This window comes from Argentina silus, assembly GCF_951799395.1.
Source record: "Argentina silus genome assembly, chromosome: 11".
In the NCBI taxonomy this organism is placed as follows: Eukaryota; Metazoa; Chordata; class Actinopteri; order Argentiniformes; family Argentinidae; genus Argentina; species Argentina silus.
The window spans coordinates 4,447,871-4,467,790 of NC_139665.1; the positions used below are offsets into that span (position 1 = coordinate 4,447,871).

Here is a 19,920-nt window from a genome sequence, read left to right on the forward strand (position 1 = left end):
AATAAAAATAAATATTGAAGCCAAAACTTTTTACAGAGCAACAGATAATCTTAGGTTAAAGTTCAGCTCTCAATATAGCGTATTACATTTTGGGGAATTTTAATATTTTTGATGTATTGAATCCATTGGTCACAAGAGCCTCTTCCCAACCCGACTGTGCAGATTATACATTTACTGGGCTGTTCTAGATTGTGTTCGAGGGAGCAGAGGAAGGGGAGGTAATGTCTCTTGTGTCGTAGTGTCAGGCATATCCTCTCTCTCTCTCTGTTGGCAGCTCAGTCAGTTGTTTAATTACACGCTGTGGAGTTTTTCCTCTTTCTAACACGGGAGTAGCCCGGCCATGTGTCACACTCGCTCTGCGTGCGTTAAAGGCAGAAAGAGTTAAGAGGCTTTGGGGCTCCAGGCCAGGCAGTGGACACGCTTCCGGGGAGAGGCAGCTCACTTGCCTGGGATTAAGCGGGATAGAGAGGGATTACAGTCCTCTCCACCCTGGACGCTCCATAGTAAAATCACTGACGTGTTTCCAGGCATATCTAGGAGATATCTTCCTGCAAATAACTCTTACCACACAGATGACACAGACCCTCTGGATCTCAAATATTAAGGGTTGACACCAGAGGGACCTGAATTGGAGGCTACAGAGGTAAGGACTCGTGATTGAATATTACAGTGAGTGTTTTGGACTTGTTGCTGGCTTAGAGCAATCCTCACTTGGAATGCAATTGATAGGATTGTGCTCTTTTCCTTTTGAGGAATTTCCATGTTTACTCCCTTTGAACATCCATCCATTGCCTTCTTTGAGAATTGTTTGAAGGTGTTATACCACCATTGCCAGCGCCTGTTCCAAAATCATGTCTGCGGTCATAACTGTCAGAGGGTTGTGCTGTATGGATTTAGAAGAGGCTGAAGAGCAGTCATTATGTAAGGATCACACACGGCTCTTAAGTGTGTCATTGACTCCTGACCTAATTCACCACAGGGGTTTTACGTTGAAGTGTTTGAAGATTGTTTTCACTAGAGAAGGTGAAGTCCATCCTAATAGAAGTGTTGACTATATCGAATGAGGTCATAATGACCATCAGCAGTGTTTCATGGCAGTTTTGTCTGTAATATTATCTTAAATGTTGGAAGATGATCATTCAGCTTTTTTGCAGAATGCTACGTTTTAGCTTGGCTTTGCCTCTTGGTAAACTTTTTCTCTTTGCAAGGTTTTGGAGGACCTGTCTGCCGTGGGTCAGGGTTGAGAGCACCATGAGGCAGGCTGTGGAGGCACAGGTGGTGACACCCCCTGCGCTGGGCGACCACGGTCAGTTGGAAAAGCACTTCTGTCAGTCTTTATCGAATGCACTTCTCCCTCCTACACAGTACATTGTGATAATCCTATGGTATGTGTGTGTGTTCCAGGCCTGCGGAAGATCCTGGCTGATGTGGTGCAGGAGGTGAAGCAGTCCATCGATAAGGACATCAATGGAGCAGACATCTTGTACACTCTTCTCAACGCCCCCTGGCTCCAATCACTGCTCAGGGTCGGTCAGGAAGACCCACGTCTTCTACCCACGTAGTCTGAGATACAGTAGATCTCACCTGGGCTTTCCAATGGGTTTATTTGAGTTCTATTTCAGTAATTCACTCCATTCTTTGTATTTTTTTGCTCAGAGTACCTTCCTGAGGTAACTTAGGATAGGATGTTTTTTGTGGGATGACAGAGAAGCGATGTCTAGTCTGCGAGTGAAGAATGTATTTGACATGGTTATGTCCAGAGAAATATCTTTGTCCTAGTGGGCATGTCCAGGGAAATATCTTTGTCCTAGTGGGCATACCTTTGCTGGTTTTAGAGCTCAATCTCTGCCTCCTATCTCTCTTCCTCTTGTCCCCACAGGTGTATGAGTGTGTGCAGCAGCACCACAAGGAACCTCCTACACCTTGCTTACATCACGCAACTGGCCTCTCCCAGCAGGTAGTATTTCCTCCTTTTCGTGTTTCTTCGGCTCTTCAGAGGCCAGTGACAGGTGGCAGTCCAGCCCTGCATGGTCCACTGCTGTGTTCTAATGTCCAACCGTCTCCTTGCTTCTGTTTCCAGATCATGGCTGACCTGAGAAGAGTGCCAGATCCCTCTGCCGAGGCTAGGGAGCTCTACAGTCTGCTCAAAGCACCCCACTTCCAGGTGAGGGATGGGCCAGCGAGGGGGACAACAGATATCACACATCTCACGCCAATGACTTATGTGCTCATCAGAGCATTTCAGGCCTTTTGTGTTCAGTGAAGTTCCGTGGGTGTTTGGGTGTTGAAGGTGCCCGTATTTTCTGATCCTTTCCAGGCTCTTCTCTCAGCTCATGATACGGTGGCCAAGAAGGACTACGATCCTGTGCTCCCACCCATCCCTGACAACCTGCCTGATGATGAGGAGGCCATGAGGATAGTTTGTCTGGTTAAAAACAAGCAGCCGTTGGTGAGTCCTGGATCCTCAGCAAACCACACATCTCACAAATTGCTGAACACTTTATGCCAAATTTACACCTGAATATTATTAATGTTTAGCTTTACATGCCAAATAGTATACTTGACAGACACACATGAATACTTTCACACCTTTTGCCCCTTTTACAAAACTGTCATTTCGTGTGTTGTTTTGTATTCTTACCAAAAACATCCTAAGAATAGAATAGATTTAACAAAGGGCAGATGTTGCCTTCACAATATGTCATTTGTTTGATTGTTTATTTGCGTGACAGATGATTTTAATCAGAGTGATAGCCGAAATGGTTTTAAGTTGATGATTGAAAATCCAGGACAACTTATGATTGGTGCCATGATGGATCCGTTTAGTATACTTTATGAACCAAGCACATTTATCAGTCACTGAAATTTAACCCAAACATGTTATGATGCAGATGCAAATGTTATGATAGGTTCAGTATGATGCAGAATGAAGCCCCTGCCCTTCCACTTTCGACAGATCTGTTATAGACATCATATATGCTCTTTCATTGACCTGGGGACTCAAATGGGGACTCAATGTCAAATCCAAATCCAGTCCGGGGGGCAGTTATTGCAGTCCACTGTTCCAGGGCTGTAGAGGCCTCTGAGGGCCCAGAAGTAACCCTGGCCCTGTCTCTCAGGGAGGGGGGATTCGCAGTCGCTGGGACACCGTCAGATGCATGACCAGGCAGAGGTTGATCCAGGGCGGGGCAGAGGGGGGCCGGGGTGTGGGGGGCCGGGGCCGGGGCCAGCGGGGGCCCAGTGCAAGAGGTGCAAGAGGCAGTTACCCATCAACTGAGCTGCTATCTCCACCACCTCCGGTCAGGCCCTGCCCCTCTCCCCGCTATAATCCTATGAGTAACTGTAGAATGTGCCAGAACAATGCACTCTGGAAAGGAGGTCTAAATCGCTCTGCACCTTCAGTCTGCAATTCTGTTCTACTTGGTAAGAACCACAGTTCAAAATAACATGAAAACAACAAATGTGTAATACAGTGCAGTGCAGTATAGTATAGTATAGTACACCATGCCTGAATGCATATTAGTCCAGTATATTACAATGCAACACAATTTAACTCCATGTTGATTATAGTTCAATATTTCAGCTGATGTTTTGGTCAGAGGTCATTTTTATATAGTCTTATTCAGGTTGTTTACTTCTAGGTTACAACCCTTCCAGCATTTTGTGGATCAATAATATATTTTTGTACCTCCAACTTTTCCCTTGACCTCAATCCCTCTCTCTGCCTCTGGAGATAATGTGATAGAGGAGTTAGACAATAGAAAGGGTGGAGAGTCAGCCAGCACTCTATCTCCCCTTCCTCACCACACTCCCCCCCTCCAACCCAGGACTGTGACCTCTCCTCGCTTGGCTACATACTACCCGCCCATGAACTACCACCAGCCAGACACGCATGCCAACGTCCTGAGCCACAGCCCTCGGGTCTGCACAGCGCCCCCCAGCCCTATGCAGCGTCGGCGGGTGGAGGACTTCCGTCGCGGCCTCACTGTGGAGCTGGCCAAGCAGGAGAGCCTGGATGAGCTGAGGTCCACCGTGGAGCTGGCAGCCAGCTCCATGGAGTGCAGCAACAACGACGTCAGGTGGCTGAGCCAGAAGATGGCCACTGCCACCGAGCGCTTGTCGGAGAGTGTCCAGGAGAACGCTCAAGCCCTGAGCTTGTTGACCCAGGTGGTGGACAGACTGCAGACCATTATCGCAGCCAACAGGCCTACAGCAGCCAGCAGCAACCAACCGGCCAATGCACCAGTCAAAAAACAGGAACATGCACCAGGCAACTCGAAAGGTCACAACAATTGGAACAAGGAACCCCGCCCACGCCGTCTACAGCAATCCAAATGCTCCCTCTCCTTCTCCTTCTCCTCCTCCTCCTGCTCCTCCTCCTCCTCCTCCCTTAGTGATCCTGTGGATGGCCCAACCACGTCACACGGGACAATTTCTACATCCACCTTCTGCCGTAGGTCACCAAAGGCAGGGGTGAAGATCAAGGCGCCTCCCACATCTCCAAAAAGGTGTGTTGGGTTCCAGCCCCACCTTTCAAATGGCCTGTCAGAGGCACCACCACCTGCCCCAAACCACAACAAGACAGGCTGCCTCTCCAACCAGAAGAAGAAGAAGAGGAAGAAGAAATAAGCCTAGACGCTGTGCTCTTGTCTCATCGTGAGACTTTCCATTGCTCTGCTTCACAGGGTGGTCCCAATAAGCCTCCCTTGATGAGTTCAGCTGCAAAAGGCATTTATGTTTCTTCTCTTATCTTCATCCTCATGTGTCGTACCATTATTTGTCATGGTCATATATGTGCTGTTGAATGGGACCATTCTGCAGTTCCATGTTCAATTGACCACCTCTCACCTCTGTGTCTACTTTTCTTTGGTGCCTGTAATGCCATTTCCAATCTCCGCAGTCTTTCCCATGTGAATATAAGGTTTCTTTTTAAATAAAGAATGTAATTGTGCATAATTTGGACTCATAGTACCTTCATATCATGTCACATCTCGTATCCCATGACACCTAACAGGCCACCTGTCCATGTTCTGGGCTACTGGAGAATGTTTTAACCGTGGATGCGTGTTTCCGTCCCTCGTAGGGAGCTACAATAAAGAGGAATGAAATCACAGGAGAGATCTTTGTGGCACGGGTGATCCATGGAGGACTGGCAGACCGCAGTGGTAAGATTCATTGCCCCTCTTTCTTTCTTTCTTTCTCTCTCTCTCTCTCTCTCTCTATCTCTGTCTCTCTCTGTCTCTCTCTCTCTCTCTCTCTCTCTCTCTCTGTCTCTGTCTCTCTCTCTATCTCTGTCTCTCTCTGTCTCTCTCTCTCTCTCTCTCTCTCTCTCTCTGTCTCTGTCTCTCTCTCTCTCTCTGTCTCTCTCTCCTATCCCCACTATATTAATTATCTACTTTTTTCATTTTTTCAGTCTCTCTCAGTCATCTCTCTTTCTCCCTCTCATTTTGTATCATTGGCTACACTGATTGCATGTGTCCACTCTGGATCTTCTAACAAACATCTCTAGATGGCAGGTGTGTTGTATAAGGTGTATTTAGTTTGGTGTGTTTTCTAGGTCTGCTGCATGCGGGAGACAGGATAATTGAGGTGAACGGTTACCCTGTGGATGGACTGGAGCCCGAGCAGGTTATCCAGATACTGGTAGGTCTACCAGCAGGCTTCACTGCATCAACATCCACACACGAGTCTACCCTCTCTAGTGTGTTTAGAACTTTATTGACAAGTGTTTGTTTTTGAACCCACAGGCCCGGTCCCACGGCACCCTCATGTTCAAAGTAGTTCCCATCACAGATAGACCAGTCAACAACCAAACCATGGTGAGTATGGCATGTTTATGCTGGTAATACCCAGGTACCGTACCTGAGCACTTTTACCGAGAGGATGTAGTCATAACCTCCCCTGAAAACTCATATTTGTAAGCTATTTTAATCCAACTTCTCTAGATGATAGCTTACCATTAGCAAAAGCATATTCAGGTGTTCACCATTGACATCCTTTGCTTTGCCTATAGGAAATTGTCTTGTTAACATCTTCAGAGTTACAGTACAGTCAGCTTTTTTTAAATTTTCCTTGTGTCTTAGCTATACGTGCGGACAATGGCAGACTACAGCCCCCAACAGGACCCAGCCATTCCCTGTGCTGATGCAGGGATGGGCTTCAGAAAGGGAGACGTGCTGGAGATTGTGGACCAGACAGACGCCCTCTGGTGGCAGGCCAAGAAACTGCCCAGCATTACATCCTGTGCAGGCCTCATCCCCTCCAGCACCCTGCTAAAGAGGTGATATTTGAGGAGGGCAATAGAGCTCCTCCAAAACAATATTACAAAGCAGTTGTGGTTCATATGTGTAGCGATACGGTATATGTAATAGACGAGAATAGACTAGCTTGAGAAGGTTTTTTTCAGTGATGATGTCACATTTTTCAGTGTTGTTGACTGTGTGAGTGGTTGTGTCATTGTTAAATTCCTCCTCATGACAGGAAACAGAGAGAGTTCTGGTGGTCTCAGCCCAACCAGCCTCACACCTGCAGCAAAACCTGTGAGTCTTACACCTGACGTTTACATCTGACCCATCTATTCTCCCTGCTCTTCATTTCTTTTAGACTAGATAACCCTAACCCTAAGGATTCTAATACAGACCACCGTTACTAGTAAGTAAAATGCCACTCAGTGTTCAGTGATAGTGTAGAATAGGGTGACATTGTCAACAAACTGAATGTTATTGTACTGAACAAATGCATTCACGCTAGAAAACAAATCATGCAGTTTGTTACGATTCATAACATGTGACTTGTCTGCAATTGTCTTTTGCCTCCTGCTTGTCTGAAGTGAGCACTGTGGATGAAGGTAAGAACTATGATATCTGTACGGTGCAAAATCAGTCCTCATGAGGCATAACTGACTCTACTCTCATGTCCTATGTGACACTTTTCTCCTCCAGAGGAAGACCTGATGGCCATTGATGAGAAATGTGTTGAAGCTGGTAAGGATTTCTCTCACTTCCGGGCATAACATGTTATCTTATTTTCTACATTTTTGATGGATTACTTTATTGTCTCTTTTTCTCTGACAGATGAGGAGGCTTTTGAATCTGGTAGGTAAGTCTTTGTTGAATCCTATTAAAGGACTTGTTGTTTGACCATGTTCCTTGTTTGTAGAGACTTGTTCTGACGTGTTGAATTCGTGTTTACACCACTCAAGCATGTATTTGTTCTGGGGGATGCTATACAAATATCACTCAACTGACACACTGTGATTTCCTCTCCATCATCTGTGAATTCCATGTGAAATGCAAGAGGAGCTAAGGGATGGTGAGCATGCCTGTGTGTGTGTGTGTGTGTGTGTGTGTGTGTGTGTGTGTGTGTGTGTGTGTGTGTGTGTGTGTGTGTGTGGGTGGGTGTGGGTGGGTGTGGGTGGGTGGGTGGGGCTGTGCATGTGTGTGCTTGCATTTGTATGTTTTTTATTTTGGCTACTTCCCTTTGAACTTAATTAGCATCTGATGTTAGAACCTGGTCTAGTAGCATTCATATCCACCAGATTATCACTTTTGCTTCCAGAGGAGGGTGACTTCAGCAGTAACATCGAGGGAATCTATCTCGGTATGTCTCTGATCTCTGTGACACGGTGGCTGCTGGCAAGGCAGAAAAGCCTTTTTGTCATCTGTTCTGTAGTTATGTCAGTAGATGAAATGATTATTTCAATGGCCTGTTGATTGACCCATTATTTGACTGACATTATTGTCCTCCCCCCCTGCAGCTGGGTTCAGACGAAGCCTGCGTTTGTGTCGGAGGCGGTCCCACACCACAAGTCAACAGTGCTGCCATACCCGCTGCCCCAGCAGCTGCTACAGTGCCCCGGCCAGCCCCTATGAGGAGGTGGTGCGCTACCAGCGACACCCACAAGACAAACACCGCCTCATCGCCCTCATAGGTAAGACACACGCCAAGAACTCACTGTCAGGTTGTGGCGGTCAGGTTGTGTCTTTGTTTTGTGCAGGGGTAGTGTTGTACAGTGGAGGATGGTGGATGGAGATGTCGGGAGGACAGGCTCATTGTAATGGATGGAAAGGAATAAGGAATGGCATGAAACATATCAAATACGTGTTTGATGCCATTCCTCAATCCGTTCTATCCATTACAATGACCCTGTCCTCCCCGTTTCTCCATCCGAGAAACTAGTACAGTCGTAGAAAGTACATTTGTTATGACAGAGAGCGTACAAGTATATTTTGGCTTTCTCAGGTCCCTCTGGTGTTGGCGTGAATGAACTTCGGAGAAGATTGATTGAGATCAACCCAAAAACCTTCCAGGGGGCTGTGCCTCGTATGTACCTCTGCTCATTTTTAAGGCTCAGTTTATTGCGGACATTTAATCCCTTCCATAATTGAGATGAACATGATATGATCTGATATGAGACATTCCCCTTGTCTTCACCAGACACCTCACGAGCAGCTAAGAGTTTTGAGGAGTCAGGCAGAGAATACCACTTCGTCACCAGAGAGCTGTTTGAAAACATGGTGTACAACAACAGGTACCGACTCATCAGCTCACTTTCCTTCCACAAACACATTTCATAAAATTGATGTGAACCACCTAAACCAAGGCTTTTGTTTTAAAATAGGTTCTTGGAATATGGGGAGTACAAAGGTCAACTCTATGGCACCAGCCATGAAGCCGTTAAGGCTGTTTTGAGGAGCGGAAAGATCTGCGTCATCGACATCGAGCCACATGTGGGTTCTGCTGGTATCCTGACTGGGTATAGACGTGGTTGTTATTGTTATGTTAGCCCTGTATTAACTGTGATGACTTGTTCACCTTTCAGGCCATCCAGTCAGTAAGGACGCATGAGCTCAAGGCCTACGTCATCTATGTGAAACCAACCACAGCAGAACGTATGAAAGAGACCAGACAGAATGCCCAGATCACCACCAGTTACTATGTCAACCGGCCTTTCAAAGTACAGACACAATTTTTCGGTTTTCTTTTCACCTTTGTTTTACCAGGAAGTCTCTTGAGATAAAATCTCTTTTGTGTAAATTTCTTTGTTAAATTGATACCTTCCAAGCTGCTGACAAATCTAGATGGTTGAAAATAAATCTTCCCTCTCATTCCCACAGGAGGAAGACTTCCAGGAGATGGAGGAGGCTGCGAGGAAGATCGAGTCCCATTACTGCCAGTTCTTTGATCATGTGCTTGTAAATGACGGATTGCAGAATTCGTGTGTGCAGCTCCTGACTGCTGTGAGAAAGGCACAGGATGAGCCACAGTGGGTACCTGCCACCTGGATACGGCCAGAAGAATAAGGAGAGGAGGGGACAAGGACATGATGGGATGAGATACAGACAAGGTGTTGGGAAAGAGAAAGTGGAGGACAACATAATGTAGAGGTGGATGGAGAATGGAGACAATGAAGCAACACAGGGTGCAGAAGTGAAGTTCCGGGAAACATTTTGCTTTTTCACATCGGAGACAGCGTGAGTGTGTAGAGGCTGAAACAGATACGTCCTGGACTTGTTGATTCATTTTAATTCCCAAAAGTTAAATAGAGTTGGATTTTTTTCTCGAAACAGTCTGTTATCCCCTGAAACTGTGTTCATGATAGATTTGGGGTTGTGTCTTTCGTGCTTCATAGGCCTGCTAAGAGAGAGGTTATAGGTTTAACCCCTCACTATTTGTTTACATGTAGAGCAAATTGTTGAAGTTTTGGATTTGTTCCTTGTTTTCATGCTTTTTTTTTTTCATATTTCCTAATGAATGTGAATCCATGCCAAAACATTTAGTTGCATAAAGTGTTGTAGGAATGTAGGAATGCAGGAATGTAACCACTGCAACTGGTGAGGCCCTCATAATTAAACTTACGTTCAAAATAATTGTGTACCTCCAACTCTACGTGATATGATTGACCCTCTCATTCAAGGTTATAGTGCTTTTTGGGGGTATTTTTCAGCATTTGTTAGACATATTTGCCCTGCTCAATAAATACAATTATATAGAATAATGATATGACGGGATGTCCAGAGTGTTATTTTAATGAAGGTTACTTTTAATTACCTCACTCTTGCATCAGTAGATTCATCATGGTATATTAGATCATAGAACTGCAGCGGTTTATTGTGTGCACCTCATAAGTCAGTGTGTGTGTGTGTGTGTGTGTGTGTGTGTGTGTGTGTGTGTGTGTGTGTGTGTGTGTGTGTGTGTGTGTGTGTGTGTGTGTGTGTGTGTTTGCGCCTTCTTTCAATTATTACAAAGCAATGTGGCATATTTATGATAAAGCATATTCATCCATCTGACATGATATATTCAACTCTACATTGTAAACATACGCTTCATAACATGTATGAGAGAAGTGTCACAGGCCTACACTATCATTAGCAATTGTTTGTAAGTTGTTTGTTATTATCTTGTAACACTGTTATTGTCTGTTACACTGTTGTACTATTTACTCTCATCGTGCAAGTCTCTTTGGGTAAAAGCAGCTAAATGGCATCTATAGCACATTGATAGCACAGGGAATGCTTTTATTGTGAAGGCTGTTCGCCGGAAGTTCCACCGCTACCGATAGCAACCTCCGCGGCCAGAGTAAACAACAGCGTGGCAACCGGCATGACCACGGTACAGCAAACATCATCTCATCTAGTTAGCTAGCTAATCAGACATTAGTCGGGTTTCTATTTTGAAACCCATAAGCAACAATGGATACTGGAGAGTTAAAGGTAACGTTGGTTAATAGCAATTGCAATAGCCTAGATCTTACGTACAGAAATAAAATACAGTGTCCTTTGTGGCAATGCAGAATGCAATGCCGCAATGAAAGATGGCAAATTCTTAGAGATGTTCATTGTATAACTGGACATTTTCTCTTGAATGTTTAGGCACAGAGCTCTCGACGGAGGGACCTGCCGCCTATTCCACAGGTACTGGACATCTCTGCTGAAGGGCTGTAGGGCGTGGATGTCCGACGGGATGTCATGGACTATCCTAGCCGCAATCTGTGACCACACGTACTACTTTTTACATTTGGATGTTGTTGACGTCAACGGTAGTACGTAAAAGGTAGTACGTCTAGTCACAAATTGGGGCTAGGACTATCCTGCAGAATAGAGTTTTGATATTGCGGTTAAGGAAATAAATGTAGCATCACAGGAGATAAAGAGATTAAATAATGCGCCTAAATGGGTCTGGTTTCTCGGACCCAGACATTATGCCTACTCTGAGACTAGTCAAATAATCTCTATTGAAAGTGCTTTCCAATCCAGGAAAACTCCCCATTACCGTTGAGACACCAAATGTCACTGTCAGAGGAGGCTTTGGTTTTGTCTAATTATTTCAGTTAATAGTTTGCTTCACCTCCATATGCCTCAACAGCTCAAGTACAGTCTGAATCGTCTGGTCTATACTTATGCTTATCTAATCCAATGCTTTGGCAGATGCATAGTCTGCAGATTTAGCTCAGGATTAGGCAATGTCATCAAGGCTGTGGCACATTACCAACATTACCTTAATTTGAACTGTGTTATTACACAGTTTTGTGAAGTGTATTTTTATTAGTGGTATTCACTTTTAGAAAGATCTATATAGCACTTGCTGTTTCTTATCTGTGGCATTTGTATTTCAAAAATGAATTTGGATAAATATCTGCAGATTAACTATGTTTTAAAATAAAGATAAAGATGCAATACCTAACCTTTTGCCTCACAAGTACTGCTCTGGCTCATACTATTAAGTCAGATTGTGTCACAATTGTATTTAACACTTTAATTGAAACATCAAGCGTAGCAAAACAGTACTCACCCACCATTGGACAAGTGATGTAATAACAAGGGATTGATAACGTGTTGCTATTTCAGTCTTTCTCTCCCTCTTTCCTCCAACTCATCCCTTTACCTGCTCTCTCTCTCTCTCTGTTAGCGTGGCCAGCGTGCGCTGCCCCCTATGCCCAGGTGAGCCTGTCTGCCTCAGCAGAGTTGTTCAGTGACTATTGTGACACAGGACTATTTATATTGGCAGAAATGCAGTTTTATGTAATCTCTTCCTCGTGTTCCCTTTCTTCATGTTCAACATGTGGACAAATGAAGTCAAGACACTGGGGGTGAGTTTGAGTTCAACAAAGGGTGTTGATCGTTCACCTTTTGAGTTTACATTAAGATTCAAGATTCAAAGTGTTTATTATCATATGCACAGTAGAAAACATGTTTCCCTGTACAATGAAATTCTTGCTTTGCTGTCCGCAGAATGCCAACCAATGTAAAATGTACAATACTAAAAAATATACAATATATACTGAACAAAATGTACAAGATAACAAAATTACAAAATTTAAGGCAGCATGTGATAATAAAAAAGCAACAATAATAATAATAAAACAGTGCAAATGTAAGCAGTGCAATTATGCATTAGAGCCGCAAGCCTTTAACACACCTTGTTCTGTTCCTGTTCTGTCGCCCATGTAGAGGACATGCCAGTGCCTAAAAGCAAGAAGAAGAAGAAGATAAAAACGGAGGTGGATGGTGTTGAAGAGGCAGAGGGTGGGTTTTTAAAGCACATTGCACAGCATAACATGACTATTACCATAATAAGTGCAGCTCAAGTATCTTTTGGATATGTGGATTGTTTCTTGCAGGTGTTATATGTGTAGACCCAGGAATGGAGATGGGAGGTCTTAACAGTCGCAGGCAGGTTGAGTGCAGGGAGCCACTGACACCTGAACCACTGACACCTGACGGCCCACCACAGAGGAGGAAAAAGAAAAAGAAAGCACCAACCATAGGTAAACAAAGTGTTCGTTTTCTCTCTGTGTAGCTCTTTAACCATCTTTGGACCCATTTATTTCATTCAGTTTTATACTTTTAATCCTTTATCCAAGTCATAGTTCTACTGTAGGCACTTCCCTTAGCAGACGTTGAAGTTACATCATGTGTTTGTTTCAGATCTGGAAGACGACAACGCGGACCTGGTGAACGGGGATGGGATGGATCAGAACATAGATGGGGAAGAAATGACCAAAAAACCCAAGAAGAAGAAGTAAGAAGTTATGGAGTCCTCATCACTTCAGTGTTTCTACTATATATGTGTTAATGTTATATTGAGCCTCAGTTTCTCTCTTGGTCTCCCAAGGAAACCAAAAGTGGCAGACACACAATATGACAATGAGCTTGATGTAGAGGATGATGACATCATCATGGACACACAACCACCCATCCCTCAGCATTCCCTGTTCTCTGCTCCTCTGGGACAGAGTCAGCCTGTTGGGAAGGTGTTTGTGGAGAGGACCAGTAAGTGGCCCTATGTTTTATTTTTGTGTTAGGTGTACATAGTAGAAAACATACTCTGTGGCTTGCTTTTGTGTCCTGTGATACATATTAGGTAATGATGATGTGTTTCCTTTGAATATGCAGAACGGTTCCAAGCAGCTGATCGCTCAGACCGCATGAGGACAAGAGATCAGGTCGACAATTACATGGAGATTCAGCCAATGTGGACCACTAGGGATGTGTCTATAAGAGTACATGGTGGGTTCAGGTTAGTAACAGGAATTCTGGTGTGTGTGTGTGTGCGTGCGTGTGTGTGTGTGTGTGTGCGTGCGTGCGTGCGTGCGTGCGTGCGTGCGTGCGTGTGTGTAGTCCCTCCGCTCACCTCTCTGTCCTTTGCAGGGTAATGGGGCTCTTCTGCCATGGGTTCCTGGCAGGGTATGCTGTGTGGAACGTCGTTGTGGTGTATGTTCTAGCTGGACAGAACCTCACGGCTCTGACTAACCTGCTGCAGCAGTACCATGCACTGGCCTACCCAGCACAGTCACTCTTCTACCTGCTACTGACTATAAGCACAGTGTCTGCCTTTGACAGGTAAGGTGTGTGTGTGTGTGTGTGTGTGTGTGGATTTATGTGAGAGAGCCTAAAGAGACTGAATGATCATCTCCTTCACTTTACTACTCTTTCAATTTCAGGGTGAATCTGGCCAAGGGCTCCATGGCTATGAGAGAGTTTGTCACTCTGAACCCAGTTGCACTAGCCTCTTTCCGTGAGTGAAAATGTTACTCAGCTCATTCAGTCAGGACAGACATAGTCATCCTGTAGGCAGGTTGTGTCTCTGACCTTCCTAAGTGCTCATTTAAAGTGCTACACTTCATATAGCAACATTGTGGGATTGTACAGAGGCTTACTATTTCCCCCTGGGTGCTGCTCTTGTTTCCTGCACCCCCCCCCCCCCCCCCCCCCGCCCCCCCTGAAGTGTACTTTTCAGCTCTGGTCCTTTCTCTCAGCCAGCAGATGACCAGTGACCGCATTAACCTATACCCCAGTGCTAATGGAACCCTATGGTGAGTTGATTGTTGTTGGGAACTGAAGGATTGACAAAGCTTTTGAGTGGCCATTGTGCCTTGTGACTAAACCCTGCACACCCCCTCCAGGCCCCCTGGGTCAGAGCACCAGGTCCTGTATCCCTGGGTCATAGTGAACCTGGTGGTGGCGCTGCTGGTAGGACTAGCCTGGATCTTCATCTCCACTCGACCTGAGATGGACTACACTGAAGGTGAGTGGAGTGGTATATACAAGGAGGGTTCACCTAGCAACCCCACCATTTAAGCCTCTTATGGCTTGTTCACATATTTATTTTCGTTCATATTTAAATTTTTTATACCCAGAAACTTTTTCTATTTTGTTTCTGACCCCTAACCAAGACATGCGCTTCATATCTCCCCCCTCTGTGTCCTAATCAGGATTCTTATTGGCGATGGAGATCGAGTCCCAGAAACATGAGGAGAAACCAGAGATCACTGCTTGAGGCAGCTCTGTATTATTTAGCCATTTTTTTGTACTTTGTTAGAATACACAAAATGTCCAAATCGTGGTATCAATGTATTTTTGTATGACTCAAATGTGTGCTTATTTTGTAAAATGTAATGTTTACCTTAGGAAATATTTTTAATATAAATAAAAAATGTTATCTGACTAAGATGATTCATAATAGTTTTTTGAGGACATTCATTTTCAAATAGCAAACCAGACCTATTAATTATCCAGATTGGAGGTCTGACACAAATCCTCTTCACAAGCCTTTAATGTTTCAAGGTTTGACAGTTCTAATTATATGGCCTTCAGATCAGGACAATGAAACCAATCATAACACAACTGAAGACTGTCATTTATGATACACGCTGTCCTATTTTCCAGTTTTAGTCACTGATGCCCATTCAGTTGCAGCATAATAAACACTTTGAAAGAGAAGCAGCAGTATTATTATTCCTTTGGCAGAGGAGGGATTTTCTTCAAAGAGATACATTATGCAACTAGGGGTGCATCTCAATAAAATGGTTTAGGCTAATCTCCGACCCTCCTTAACTTCATGTGAACTAATGTAAAAGGGCTGGACTGGTGTCAAAGCCCATTAAGGAGATGCAACATTGGTATTCACTATAACAATGATGCTTCGACTATCATTTATTTTCAGATCAGTGTGCACATTGTGGGAAGGCGACAAGGAGAGGAACGCTCTCTGGTTTCATCCGTGCTCTCTGGGATGCATTATAGAGGCCTCTGCTCTGTGCAGGACTTATAGTTGAGCACAGATTTATGATGATGATGTAGCCAGCTGCTGTAGACGTGGTATTGCTGTGTTGCACAGCGACTTACTCGTTTCTTACTTAGTCAATGGAACAGAGCGAAGGAAAAAGCCTCTTCGAATAAATATTATCAACCATGCTGGACTTTGCCATCTTTGCTGTTACGTTTGTCATCATTTTGGTTGGCGCAGTTCTCTATTTATATCCGGTAAGTCAATGTGGTTATGGGTGCAACAGCTGGTTAGCTAGCCAGATCATTTCCAAAAAGTTACAGTATAGCTGCCTACTACAACCAGTTTTGCGTTGGTAACAAGCCCCATCAGTGACTAGGATTATATGTATATTTACCCACAACATCCAAATGTATATATAAATACAATCCTCGCGATGTGGCTAAAGTAACGGAACTTTTGAGTAACGGAACAAAAATGTTACCTGCTTATTGCATCCTTGTGTCGCATTTCCAATGGGGATCTAGCTTAATGGTAAATGTAGTCAGGCACTATTTCTCTGTACAGTGGAGTCTGGGGCTTTGTTTTGTGATTCCAGTAAGGGTCCGATATATTACAGAGAGGGACTTGCAAGACTGCAAACCCACAGCTTTTGAGTATGTTAGCTCCAACTTCAATGACAGAAATACTTCATTTTTCCCACAGTCATCAAGACGTGCCTCTGGCATTCCAGGACTCAACCCTACAGAAGAGAAGTGAGCATATACTCTATCTTCAGCACTCAACTCTAAAGTAGCTATCTGATTTAAAAAAAAAAAAAGTATATATATATATATATATATATATATATATATAAATATTCTCCTTGACTTTTTAGTGTTTATGTTTTTGTTGATGTAGGTGATTTTGTAAATGGTGTATAGCTTCAAATCATGTTTTGAAAAAGTAATGTTGCTCTCAGGGAAGGTAATTCCTTCAGCCAAACAGATAGGTCATGGAAATACACTGTTATTTGCATGTTAAAATGCTATGTCCCCATTGTTTGCATGTTGTTGGTGATCCTGCATGCAGAAATCACTGCAGCTGCTTATGCACACTACTAGCCAGGTTTATCTCACCCCCTTTATTCATGTTCACATTTCCCAGGGATGGCAACCTCCAGGACATTGTGAGTAGAGGCAGCCTGCACGGGTTCCTGGTCAGCCTTCATGACCAGTTTGGCCCTGTAGCGTCCTTCTGGTTTGGTGGACGACCTGTGGTCAGCTTAGGCTCGGTGGACCAACTCCGGCAGCACATCAACCCCAATAGGACCAGTGAGTACAAGGGGCGGGAGTGGTACCGTTTTAGAATGAATAGATTAAACCAGTTTTTATTTATTTATTTATTTTTATTATGCAGTAGTTTGTTTATCCTTGAAATTCAGAAACCCTTCTGTGCCACCTTAGCGGACTCATTTGAAACCATGCTGAAGTCGTTGCTAGGATACCAGTCAGGAATGGGCGGAGGGGCCACTGAGACTCTGCTGAGGAAGAAGGTGTATGAGAGCGCCATCAACAACACCCTGAAGGCTAACTTCCCCCTCCTGCTTAAGGTGTGTGTTCTGTGCGTGTGTTGTTTATTTCAGAAGCGTCCTTGTGCCCATATCTCAGGGATGAGACCGTCTCACTCCTTCTCGCTTGGTTGTCTTCTAGCTTGTGGAGGAATTGGTGGGGAAATGGCAGTCTTTTCCTGCGGACCAGCACACACCTCTCTGTGCACACCTGCTTGGCTTGGCCATGAAGGCTGTCACACAGCTGGCCTTGGGTGACCGCTTCAGAAATGACGCTGAGGTCATCCGCTTTCGCAAGAACCATGAGGCGGTGAGTTTCTCCGTTTTTTACAACAACAAAAAAATTTAAATAAAATATGCCTCTACATAGAAATATGTCTGGGAAAAAAAATATGTCTCCACTTGTAAGTTTTCACTGATAAGTCCCGTTGACCAGGCAGATCTGGTCAGAGATTGGCAAAGGCTACTTGGACGGCTCTCTGGAGAAGAGCTCAAGCAGAAAGAGGCACTATGAGAGCGGTGAGTGAGAACTCGCTCTCTGCTTTCATGCTTTCATTATAATGTGGGTCCCACCATACCTATACACCTTAGCATGTCCCATATACAGAATGACACCAGAGCACATTCTTGTTGTACACATTCTTGTCGTCTTGTTCTACAGCGCTGACAGAGATGGAAACTGTGCTAATGGCCGTGGCCAAAGAGAGGAAGGGACAAAGCGGCCAGACGGCATTTGTGGACACTCTGCTTCAGTCCAACCTCACAGAGAGACAGGTGACCTAAATAACCTCTCTCGTTATGAAGAGAGATTACGAATTGAACTTTTAGCGACATCTTTTTTTTGTCCTTACTCTTATTTGCAGGTGATGGAGGACAGCATGGTTTTCACACTGGCAGGTTGTGTCATTGCAGCTAATTGTGAGTAGAGTCATTCTGATTGGATAATGTCTGTCACAACTCCATTGCAGTCACATTGGTGTATCCAGTCTCAATGAATGCCTTCTAATCAGAAGGTCCCATTGAGAAAACAAGACCCAATTTGGTAAATTATCTCTCAGAAAATCCTGCTCCCCCTCATGTTTGTGGTGTGTGGAACCATATTTCCACAGTGTGCATCTGGGCAGTACACTTCCTGTCCACTTCAGAGGAAGTCCAGGAGAAACTGCACCAGGAGCTGGAGGATGTCCTGGGCAGTGAGCCTATTTCTCTGGACAAGATCCCACAGCTCAGGTAACATCCGCAATGTCGTACAGCACGTTCTACCCCAGTCAGGTAGGAGCAGCTATTAGAGACAGCTATTTCCTAGCCTAGCCTTGATAAAACTGCTGTCCTTCTCCAGGTACTGCCAGCAGGTTTTAAATGAGACTGTGCGAACAGCTAAACTGACGCCCATCGCAGCCCGGCTGCAGGAAGTTGAAGGGAAAGTTGATCAGCATGTTATTCCAAAAGAGGTACTGTATCCGTTCCTAGTCCTTTTCTTCATAATCATCTCTTGTCATCTCGGCACAACAAAAACAGTTTAGAACTGTTCGAACTCTGCCCCAGTGCGTGTGTGGTCCTATAATTGTGGTTTTTGTCATGCTATATCATTTGTAGTATTGAATATGGATAGAAGAATGGATAGGTCATCCCACAGATAATGACCAAATTAGTGAGTGAAAAACACCATACTCCTCCTTTACAGACTCTTGTGATCTATGCCCTGGGTGTGGTCCTTCAGGATGCTAATACCTGGACCCTTCCCTACAGGTATGTATGTGTGTGTGTGTTCATATTGTATATTGTATGTGGCTCTGTTTTGGGATCCTCATTTGAATACCTCCACTTCATCCATTCAGATTTGACCCAGACCGGTTTGAGGAAGATTCGACCAGGAAAAGTTTCACTCTGCTTGGCTTCTTAGGAAACCAGGCCTGTCCTGAGCTGAGGTAAAGGGAATTGGAGGGGGACAGGGGGTGGACGTTTGAGAGTGCTTTAGAACATTTTTCTCAGAAAACATTCGCAAGGAGGAAAGCGGAGGCAGTACAAGAATGGCATGTATTGGAACTGAATTGGTAGGCAATGTGAGACCTTCTGTCTCAGAAGAAAGATGTGAGCTTGTGACTTCACACACAAACATTTGTCTATCCCCAGGTTTGCGTACACTGTGGCTACCATACTCCTCAGCACTTTAGTACGCCGACTGAAGCTCCACAGAGTAGAGACCCAGGTGGTGGAGGCCAGATCCGAGCTGGTATCCACGCCTAAAGATGACACCTGGATTACTGTGAGCAGAAGAAGCTAACTGTGCATATGGGCACCCTAACTACTATTTAAGAGAGCACTTATCATTCAGTTTTGATCAGCTCAAGTGATTGCCTGTGACCGGTGTGATAGCACTTGGGCTCCCCACCTGACATGATGTTGCTTTTTTTTGTCCCACATTTCAATAGTATGATCTGTAGTACATAGATTATGGCTGCAGGATCATTCATCGATGATCACTATCATGTTTGTCAAAGCCTTTTTAAGACTTACACCGTATGCTTCCTCAAGTGATCTTTATCTTCATCATGTTGGACCTCTGCACTAACATTCCACACGGACTGACTGCCAGCATCATAACAGTCATTTTTGGTGTGGTCTGATATAGGCTACAGATCAATCTTTTTTTCTTTTTTTTTTAATAAATATATTCTGGTCACCTGTTGTGTGAGGAGTGTATATATTGTATATTGTTTTCGTGTACACTTATCCTCTCCTGAAAGTGAATAAAGCACCTTTGATCAGTGTCAGTTCATGCATGGCTTTTTACATTCATTTTGTTTTAAATGTCTTCGTATTCTGCCTGGGTCTAACTAGCCTCGGTCACGTTATTATAGAAA

At 44.4% G+C, this 19,920-nt stretch overlaps 3 protein-coding genes across 4 annotated transcripts; all 3 read left to right on the forward strand.

The window, feature by feature from the left end:
• Positions 1–1,251: 1,251 nt before the first annotated feature.
• Positions 1,252–9,898, forward strand: mpp4b (MAGUK p55 scaffold protein 4b; the record flags this gene model as incomplete). Its single annotated transcript, XM_083680550.1, has 20 exons — positions 1,252–1,306; positions 1,405–1,526; positions 1,880–1,957; positions 2,081–2,164; positions 2,318–2,449; positions 5,084–5,165; positions 5,558–5,643; positions 5,748–5,819; positions 6,084–6,280; positions 6,481–6,539; positions 6,830–6,847; positions 6,942–6,983; positions 7,074–7,094; positions 7,558–7,599; positions 7,757–7,930; positions 8,242–8,322; positions 8,437–8,530; positions 8,621–8,729; positions 8,822–8,956; positions 9,117–9,898. 20 exons carry the CDS (start codon positions 1,252–1,254, stop codon positions 9,300–9,302), a joined length of 1,869 nt encoding a protein of 622 aa, XP_083536676.1. The 3' UTR covers positions 9,303–9,898.
• A 665-nt stretch (positions 9,899–10,563) lies between these two features.
• LOC310811987 (transmembrane protein 237B-like) lies at positions 10,564–14,909 on the forward strand. 2 transcript variants are annotated; one of them, XM_083680371.1, is made up of 14 exons: positions 10,564–10,611; positions 10,872–10,913; positions 11,908–11,939; positions 12,075–12,088; positions 12,450–12,524; positions 12,620–12,766; positions 12,927–13,020; positions 13,114–13,271; positions 13,395–13,518; positions 13,650–13,841; positions 13,943–14,016; positions 14,227–14,314; positions 14,405–14,526; positions 14,714–14,909. In XM_083680371.1, the coding sequence occupies exons 1-14, from the start codon at positions 10,603–10,605 to the stop codon at positions 14,776–14,778; spliced, it is 1,236 nt and encodes a 411-aa protein (XP_083536497.1). In that variant the 5' UTR covers positions 10,564–10,602; the 3' UTR covers positions 14,779–14,909. The 2 variants fall into 2 exon arrangements, with proteins under 2 accessions (XP_083536497.1, XP_083536496.1); XM_083680370.1 differs by having other exon boundaries at positions 10,579–10,712.
• Positions 14,910–15,584: 675 nt separating this feature from the next.
• cyp20a1 (cytochrome P450, family 20, subfamily A, polypeptide 1) lies at positions 15,585–19,825 on the forward strand. Its single transcript, XM_083680077.1, has 13 exons — positions 15,585–15,764; positions 16,213–16,262; positions 16,654–16,820; positions 16,953–17,098; positions 17,199–17,366; positions 17,497–17,575; positions 17,718–17,830; positions 17,920–17,974; positions 18,166–18,286; positions 18,396–18,507; positions 18,741–18,805; positions 18,895–18,984; positions 19,190–19,825. The coding sequence occupies exons 1-13, from the start codon at positions 15,693–15,695 to the stop codon at positions 19,338–19,340; spliced, it is 1,389 nt and encodes a 462-aa protein (XP_083536203.1). The 5' UTR covers positions 15,585–15,692; the 3' UTR covers positions 19,341–19,825.
• Positions 19,826–19,920: the final 95 nt, after the last annotated feature.

Bases quoted from the DNA above. Each gene is read 5' to 3' on its own strand.
- LOC310811987 (XM_083680370.1), top strand. From the start codon at position 10,692: ATGGATACTGGAGAGTTAAAG. The intron at 13,272-13,394 runs GTAAGTGGCCCT...TTGAATATGCAG, and splicing joins GGTGTTTGTGGAGAGGACCA to AACGGTTCCAAGCAGCTGAT. The intron at 14,315-14,404 runs GTGAGTTGATTG...CACCCCCTCCAG, and splicing joins AGTGCTAATGGAACCCTATG to GCCCCCTGGGTCAGAGCACC.
- cyp20a1 (XM_083680077.1), top strand. From the start codon at position 15,693: ATGCTGGACTTTGCCATCTTTGCTGTTACGTTTGTCATCATTTTGGTT. The intron at 16,821-16,952 runs GTGAGTACAAGG...GTGCCACCTTAG, and splicing joins CATCAACCCCAATAGGACCA to CGGACTCATTTGAAACCATG. The intron at 17,576-17,717 runs GTGAGTGAGAAC...CTTGTTCTACAG, and splicing joins AAAGAGGCACTATGAGAGCG to CGCTGACAGAGATGGAAACT.